General features: G+C 41.6%; 2 protein-coding genes across 2 annotated transcripts in view; both read right to left on the bottom strand.

Moving 5' to 3' along the window:
- The window catches only part of LOC117942128 (extracellular calcium-sensing receptor-like), a 9,169-nt gene extending 3,633 nt beyond the window's left edge, over positions 1–5,536 (bottom strand). Inside the window, exons 1-5 of the mRNA XM_034867453.1 lie at positions 5,316–5,536; positions 4,820–5,168; positions 4,013–4,300; positions 2,979–3,530; positions 2,659–2,882 (exon numbers count right to left, since the gene is read on the bottom strand). Coding sequence (XP_034723344.1) covers positions 2,659–2,882; positions 2,979–3,530; positions 4,013–4,300; positions 4,820–5,168; positions 5,316–5,536 — 1,634 coding nt within the window. The remainder of the gene's footprint in view (positions 1–2,658; positions 2,883–2,978; positions 3,531–4,012; positions 4,301–4,819; positions 5,169–5,315) is intronic.
- Positions 5,537–6,244: 708 nt separating this feature from the next.
- LOC117942315 (uncharacterized protein K02A2.6-like) overlaps positions 6,245–8,867 on the bottom strand; it is a 3,845-nt gene continuing 1,222 nt past the window's right edge. The window contains 2 exon segments of the mRNA XM_034867725.1: positions 6,245–7,904; positions 7,907–8,856. Coding sequence (XP_034723616.1) covers positions 6,308–7,904; positions 7,907–8,856 — 2,547 coding nt within the window. The 3' untranslated portion in view covers positions 6,245–6,307.

Genomic DNA, 8,867 nt, shown 5'->3' with positions numbered 1-8,867 from the left:
TTTTGTGTAAAGCACTTTGAATTGCCCTTTTGCTGAAATGTGCTATACAAATAAAGCTGCCTTGCCTTGCCTTGCCTTTTTAGTGTCACCTTTATGAATGGTGTGGGAATTATGACCTGTAGCCACTATAGCCAGTCACCAGGGGGTGGAGCTCACTTTGACGGATCTGTCATCTTCGCTTGCATTAAGGCCAGCTAGAGCCTATCCCCGCCCGCCCACGACAAGGTACGGTAAGCTACTGTCGGCCATGGTCACTCTGAGAAATGTCCAACAAATCAGCGTTAGCGGAGAACAACGGCAGAGTCGTCCTGGTGGCTGTTCAAACTTATTCAACAGCGACAGCCTCGGGGCCAGCGCAGGCAGCCTTGGTAAGCATGTTTTCCAAATCACAAAGCTAGCATTGTATTGTTGTCAAGGTAGTAGCAAATCTCTACTGGCTAGCTACCGTTGGCTAGTTTAGTTAAGTTAGCCTTGACAACAATCCAATGTTAGCTATGTGTTGTGGAAAACATGCTTACCGAGGTGGCCTGCGGTGGCCCTGAGGCTGTTGCTGTTGCTGTTGAACAAGTTTGTACAGCCACCAGGACGGCTTTCAGAGTGTGACCATGGCCAACAGTACCGTGCCTTGTCGTGGGCAGGCGGGGATAGGCTCTTGCTGACCTTAATTCAAGCGAACGTGACAGACCAGTCAAAGTGAGCCCCCCCCCCCGTGGCTGGCTTTAGTGGCTATAAGTCCGACACCATTCATAAAATTGACACAAAAAACTCAAAGAACTCTTCAAATAACTCTTCCCCAACTGTGTTTATTATTTTAGGTAGTTATTATCACGTTTATCAAAGTTCAAGAGTCCATATCCCCAGATGAGATGATTTTTATTTGTTATTTGACAATATAAACATACACTGACCTCCTCAAGCTTTTATTTTGGTACTTCCGGTTACCGGCATTTGATGTGCATATTAGCTATATAATAATGTAATAATCATAATAATATATAACATTTAGATTTAACATTTAGATTTAGATTTAATATTTAGATTTAACATTTAGATTTAGATTTAACATTTAGATTAAGATTTAACATTTAGATTTAGCATTTAGATTTAACATTTAACATTTAGGTGTAACATTTAATATTTGGATTTAACTATTTAAAATATTTCCAAGTTGACAAATATTGTTGTAAATGTACAAGAAAGTGTACAGAAATGTGACAAAATGTTGCTGTTATTTTCAGCGTGAGCCGCTTTACAACGGCGCCCCATACACAAATCCATATATTAAATTACGTGACCTTTTGGGCTGAACATTCAGAAGGAAGCCCGAGCAAGAACAATCTTTGCTGAGTTTTGTTGCTGGCCATGATGTTGTGGCTCTCCTCCCTACGGTGTTCAGGGAATGTTTGATTTTCCAGCATAATCGGTTAGTTGTGAAGGAGTTTGCTAAGGCAAACACTAGCAAAGCTGTGGCAACGTCCCAACCAAGGGTTAAAGATTGATTATGGCAGATCCAGAGTGGCTCTGGGCAAATCCAATAGTTTTCAACTTTAACAGAGTACCCGCCTTAGTTAACACTTGTGAATGGAGAGTGGCCAGACTCTGTGTACAAATGAAATGTACCAGAGTCTGGTAGGAGCAGGCTGGCTTGGAACTGGCAGTGGCTGACAACTGTTAGTGTGTTTTCCACTCTCTGTACTGACAATCCAGTCCGAGCTGGATGATTGAGGTTTCTTTGCTGTCTTTTGTGTATTAGACAGTGATTGATTTACCAGAGTAGTGACGTACTTTATCAAACTTGCCCAAAAATGCGTTTGAGTCTCATGTTTCAGAGAAGTGCATATACATATTCAGCTTAAAGATAGGAATGTGAGGACACCTCTCTTGTGACAATCTTTGCACAGATACAATTCAGTATAGTCACATTAGAGCTAAATAGACATTAGAAAAACAAGTAGCACTGCATATAAAGAAAACACAAGCAAATAAATAAAACATCACCAATTTAAAAACGCATGTGCCACATTTAGCAAAAACTCTGCTAATGAAGAAAAACCAAAAACAGGTGTTAGTCTATTAGTTGTTGGCCTGGATTTGAATAATCCGGCAAAATACACACAAGAATTTAAAAAAAGACTAACATTATGTTGACTGGCTATTACATTAATATTTACTTTAGGAACCTATAACAGGGGACTAGGACGTAAAAATTGTTAAATATATTAGTAACTTTTGCTAATAATTTTCTGAAGGGTTGTTATCAATTTAGAAATAGTATTCATGTTGTCATACCTATTTTGACTGATTAAAAAAAAAAATTGCAATTTAGTTTTGTCCTAGTACATTATTTGGTGTCAGTGTATTATTTGGTGTAAGTCATTTTCTTTGATAACGGTAATTGATACTAAGTCAAATAATGAGTGCTCTCATGGCCACAGTACTTAGTTGGAATGTGTTATGACCATCAATGATGGGTGATATCAAGAGGGTTCATTTTTGCTGTCAGCTGGAAGTTATATTGAAAGGTGTCATGTTCTTCTGTTTGTTTACCAATAAATTATATTGGACAATAATAAGAACAAATTAGCTGATGTGTTGACCAACAGTACATACAACAGCCTAAGAGGTGAAACAGGTCTCAAGCCTGTTTGTAGAGAACACACCTTTTTCCCGACAGGCCACTGAATCACTGAGTCATTTATGACCAGGCTTCGTCCAGCGGACGAGGAGGCGTCATAGAAACCTACTTTTACCAAATGTAGTGATCCGTCAGGCATCCTTTGCCAGTTCAAGAGATCATAATATGCAACGGGGTCACCATTTTGATCAAAGATGACTTTTTCCCCCAGTGCAGAAAAATTTGCATGCTTCATGTAGTGAAGTAGCTGAGGAAGCAAGGGAAACCGGTTATCTAAACACAAACATTGGTAAACTTGACTCTCATCTTTTTTTTCTTTTCTTACCTCTAGAATCACTCTCACCTGCCAAGGTTTAACATTCGTTGGGTCTGCACAGGTGCCATTATGTAAAGGCCCCTGTCCTTCTACGCAGTTAGTCATATCTTGTAAAGCATGGGCCACCAAATTCACAGCCTTGTAGACATTATATGACACTCTTAGCTGTGTCAAATCAGAATAGGCAGAGTAAACATCACTTAAATTCTCAGTTCCTTTACATGGCAGTCTGTCTAGGTAGTTGTTGTCCCTGTGAGAGTGTCTGTTCACTGACCCGTTCAGTCGGCAGTTAAACAGCTCTTCCCAAAATTCTGCCAAGAAAGCTGACTCATGAATAGTGGATGTTCTGAGAGTCATGAGGTGTTGTTTCAGCCCTGGAATCGCATCAGCTCGCCGGGTGGAAAATCCTATTGTTCCCACCAGTAGACCTCCATAGTTTTCCCAGAGGGTTTTGCCAGTTGCCCAAGCCTCACTAGCTACCCACTGCAGGCCGGTTATATTCCGACGTCGGACCTCTCTTAGAATCCCCTTCATTTCTGAATCACTACAGAAGTTAATGATGACCTTAGAGGAAGACATCTGAATAAATATAGGTGTATAATTAATATTTCATGACATTTAAACAGAACTTTAAAAATTCACATTTCAAACATGCATGATATAAGTTATTGTACTATAATTAATATGTATATGAACAAGACACGTGTACAGGGGGTGCAAAAATTGGGGGGGTGGTAGGATTAATATTATCAATTAATTGAAGTATAATTTTCAGGATTAGTGAGGAAAATAGTAGGCTATACATGTTATTTAGTTACATTTATAGAAGACAGAAAGATACATTTAATTCAAATGTGGTTACTTAAAGTGTAATATGAATGTAGCCTACAAATGGGAACTTTGCCCATTGCCCTTGACTATTCAGTATAACTATATAACATCATAAACTGTTGCGAAATAACACTAGAGTTGATCTAACAATGATGAGAATTATAAGCTGCACAAAGGTAATATTTATTGCAGGGGTATACCCTTTGAAAATTGTAATGACCCATAGATACCTGAATGACATCCAGAAGTTCATCTAGAGCCTGCTGACTCAGGACTACAGGGTAGAAGTGAGTATAGGCGGCACACACACCGTACTGCTCCGACTCCTGCAGGAAGAGCTGGATGGCAAAGCGAGCATAATCCGATTCCAACCCAATGACTCCCACCCAGGTCCAGCCAAAGTAGCTAACCAGCTGGGCCAGGGCTCTTATCTGGAAGGCATCACTGGGCATGGTGCGCATGAATGTTGGAAAATCCCTTTGGTTACTCAGACAGCTGCAGGAGGCGAAATAGCTCACCTGGTATCATAGAAAACAATAATAAACCATCTGCACAATTTGGCTCCATGAAAAGACCATTGAACAATAATCATATTTTACCACAAAATAACTGGGTTTGGAGTCCAGCAACTTAAACACTCAACAATGAAAATGGAATTAGAGGTACTATTGCTTTTAAAATATGGACATTTTAAATCTTTTATACATTTCTGAAAATAGAATTATTATGTTTTATACCACATGCACAATACTGGATAAGGATAAAGTGTTTCTCTGTGGTTTAAGAACAACCCTACTTCCTAAAGAGAAAGAAGAAAAAAAACAATGGATCAGCTGAAAAACTGCTTTTCAGAAAACTGATTTAAAGGCTGTTTTTTGCTGTTTTTTTTTTTAAATATACTTTTTTGTTATACTTGTTTTCACAGTTACAGCAATGATATGCAACACTAGGGCACTTAATCAAAGAAAACTAATGTAAAAGTATTAAACTTATCACAAGAAAAGTTTCCAGACTATGCATGTCTCATGCAGTCTCACCAGTGGAATATGGAATGAACCCAGGCTTCTCAGCAGGGCCATAGAAACCCCAGAAGCAGCATCTCCTATGATTACTGGGGTCACTGTACTTTGTACGGCAGCACAGCCTAAAGTAAAAATAACGTTCCTTTCTTGACCTTTGTCTCTGTTCACTCTCTCGGCTCTGGTGCCTATCTCTGGCTGGCCGTTCAACAACAGCAAAGCTGCTCGTAGTGACACAGGTATGTCATCACAGCTGTCACGGATGTGGAAACCCAGCTTGAGCTGTGGCAGGAGGTCACTGCGCTGGTTGATCTCTTTGATTGCAAAAGTCATAGTCTGCATCCAGCGCAAGGCACAAGAGTTGAAACTGTATAGAAGTAGAAAGAAGTTCATCACAAAGCACAGGTATATCATATATACAAAAATATCCACAAAACAAATCCAATAGAATACAGTCTACTATGTACAATACTAGCTATCTAATATCAAATACAGTCAAATATTTACTCACTACTTGTACACATTAGCTGTTGGTTTTGTTTTGTATGTCGGAAGAGACGACGCATGGCTGTAGTGCAAAGGGAATAATCCCCCTAGAACTACATCTCCATCTTCATACAGACTATTTTTCTCCTCTTCCCCCAAGAAAGCACAGTTATCCAGAGCAGCAGCTGAAGTGTGTTTGACTGCAAAGATAGAAAGTAACATAAGAAGCTTTGCAGCCGACATTGCCATGGCTGAACATACAAGAAGGACCCTTTCTGGTACATAAAGGAATATGATGTTACGGGCAGCTGATTCATATATTCAGCACACATACATCTAAGGGTACCACCCAGTTACAGTAGTTGTGTCATCATTTAAGGTAAACCCTTGCCTGGGGCGAAAATGTAAAAAAAGATTAAATGATTAAATTAAATGATCACACAGAAGACCTGATTGAAAGTTGCATTGCTCTGTTTCTATACAGAAAATCCCCAAAATAGATCTGCAGATACTGAACAGGAGATAAAAGGTATATTTTGTTGTCTTCAAAGACATGTACGTAAGTTGAGACAGTGACATCCCATGTCTTATTCAGGGCAGTGTCTAATATAACAGCTGTAGGGCATATCCTGTCTTAACTCTATAGATGATGGGAGACGTAACAGCTGTATGATAAGGCAATGCTTCCTCAAGTGCTCCTTTCCTGACAGATCAAGGGATGTAGTTTACACATAACACATACTTACATTCAGATGTGTTATATCTTCTAAGAAAGAACTTGATGACCACATCTCCCCCCGTTTTAAGTTAACAACTTAATACCTCTAGAAGGAAACACTGGTGAGCGACCAAGCATCATATATAGAACCTCTGCAATGACATCAAATACTTGGAACATACAATTATACATATTTATAAACATTATTTTTTTATTTTTTTTTTTTAATCATAACTAGGAAGGTTCGTCCTTCCAGTGATATCAGAGCGCATTGTTGCTCTATTCCTGGAACAGATCTCACTCTATCTAACAAAGTCTTTGAGGTGCTCAGGTGAGCGTCTCTCTCGCTCGGAGCGTCGCACTACCGGTACAACAGGCAAGTCCGGTTGGACCTGAGGATCTGAAGCCAACTGAAGATCTGGTGGCGCAACAGGAGGAGGTTCTCCTCTGTCTTCCAAACTCGTAGGCAAGGGCCCCAGAAAACCTCCATCGGTGTCCAACACAGTCTCCTCTTCATTCTCAGACTCAATACTGGGAACAGTGTCAGCCAGTCTAGCTCTCACTTGGTCCACGTGCCTTTTCATGGTTTGACCACTTCCAACGATCACTGTATACGACACTGGGCCTGATGAGCTCTGAATGACACCCGGGATCCACTTAGGCCCAAAAGAATAGTTCCTAACAAACACATTATCCCCAGGCAGGAAACTCCTCACTTTTCTATTTGTTGTTTTGTGAGTCTGTTTCTGTTTCAGCTGCTTTTGCTGCACTTTTGATTTCACATCTGGCAGGAGAAGGTCAAAAGTTGATCTGAGTCTCCGGGACATCATGAGTTCTGCAGGTGACAAGCCTGTGGTTGCATGGGGTGTGATGCGATAACTGAACAGAAATCTTGACAACCTGGTTTGCAACGTATCACCCTTCATCTTCTTCATCCCCCCCTTGAAGGTCTGCACTGCCCTCTCCGCCAAACCATTGGAGGATGGGTGAAATGGCGCTGACCTCACATGACGGATGCCATTCTGCTCCATGAAGGACTCAAACTCTGAGCTTGTGAAACAGGCACCATTGTCCGATACCAACATTTTTGGTAGACCAAACACACTGAAACTCTGTCGCAGTTTCTCTATGGTAGCCTGAGATGTGGACAACTTCATCAGGTAGATGTCCATCCACTTTGAGTGAGCATCCACTATAATCAAGAACATTTCTCCCAGGAAAGGCCCCGCATAGTCCACATGAATTCTTGACCATGGTGATTCTGGCCACTTCCATGGGTGTAATGGTGCAGTGGGAGGAGCTTTTTGGTGTTTGTGACACTCCTCACACGACTGCACTTGCTTTTCCACATCCTGATCCATACCTGGCCATCACACATAAGATCTAGCAAGACCTTTCATTCTTGACATGCCAGAGTGTGCCTGGTGAAGTAGTTGCAGTATCCTGTCTCTGCCCTTTGTAGGTATGATTACTCTGGCTCCCCAGAGAACACAGCCGTCTTTTACACTCAATTCCAATCTCCTTTGGTGATATGGCTTGAGGTGAGCATCCGTCTTTGTAGGCCAACCTTTCAGGACATATTCATGAATTTGGGACAAAATCACATCCTTAGCTGTCCAGCGCTTTATCTGGTTTGTGTCCACTAGCTTATCATCCAGCAGATCCATCATCAAGACTTGCTCTTTTGCCGCATTGTCTTGCACCGTTTCTGACATAGGCAGTCTACTCAACGCGTCAGCATTGGCGTTGTTTTTTCCTGGTTTGTACACAATTTTGTACTCATAGGCACTGAGATGCACAGCCCATCTTTGCACTCTCGGGGAACCCATTTGTGGAATGGGCTTTTTCTCGTTAAAGAGAGAGATCAACGGCTTATGATCAGTGTAGATAATAAAGGCTCTTCTGCTGAGTTAAGCAGGGCCTTAGATTTGTTGAATGCTTCTTCCTGCTTCTTTTGCCACGCCCAGCTCACATCTTGTCGTAACAGTTCATGCAGTGGAGCTAACAGGGTTGACAAGTTGGGAAGGAATTTATTGTAGTAATTTAGCAAACCTAAGTATGACTTAAGTTCAGTCACATTTGTGGGAGTGGGAGCTTCCATGATGGCTTTCACTTTCTTCGTCACAGGGTGAAGCCCCTGTGCGTCCACTCTGTGTCCCAGATACTCCACTTCTTCTTGCAGGAAAGTGCACTTATTTCTCCTTAAGCGCAACCCTGCCTCTTCTAACCTTGTCAACACTGCCGTGAGGTTCTCCAGATGATCTGCCTCATCAACTCCAGTCACCAGGATGTCATCCAGGTACACTGCCACCAGTGGAATCCCCCGCAATAGCCCCTCCATGGTCCTCTGGAATATGGCTGGTGCGGAAGCAACCCCAAAAGGTAGTCTGTTGTACGTGAACAATCCTCGATGTGTGTTCACTGTCAAATATTTTTTTGACTCATCATCCATGAGTATCTGCTGGTACGCGTGACTCATATCCAACTTGGAGAACTGTTTTCCCCCTGCCATGGCGGCAAACAGGTCCTCTACTCTGGGTATAGGATATTGTTCCAATGAGGAAACTGTATTCACAGTGAGCTTGTAGTCTCCACATAATCTTACAGTTCCAACAGGTTTCAGAATCGGCACAACCGGTGCTGCCCATTCTGCCTATTTCACTGGTGTGATTATGCCTTCTTCCAACAGTCTGTCTATTTCTTCATCCACTTTTGCCCGCATGGCGTAAGGTACAGACCTGGGACGGAAAGATCTTGGGACAGCGTTAGCTTTTACATGGATGGTGGCCTTTGTTCCTTGCAGGGTGCCTAGCTCCTCTTTGAACACATTCTCATGTTTACTCAGCACTTGCTGTAGTGTTT

The sequence above is a fragment of the Etheostoma cragini genome, chromosome 3 (assembly GCF_013103735.1).
Source record: "Etheostoma cragini isolate CJK2018 chromosome 3, CSU_Ecrag_1.0, whole genome shotgun sequence".
NCBI lineage: Eukaryota > Metazoa > Chordata > Actinopteri > Perciformes > Percidae > Etheostoma > Etheostoma cragini.
This window is presented reverse-complemented; position numbering and strand designations above follow the sequence as displayed.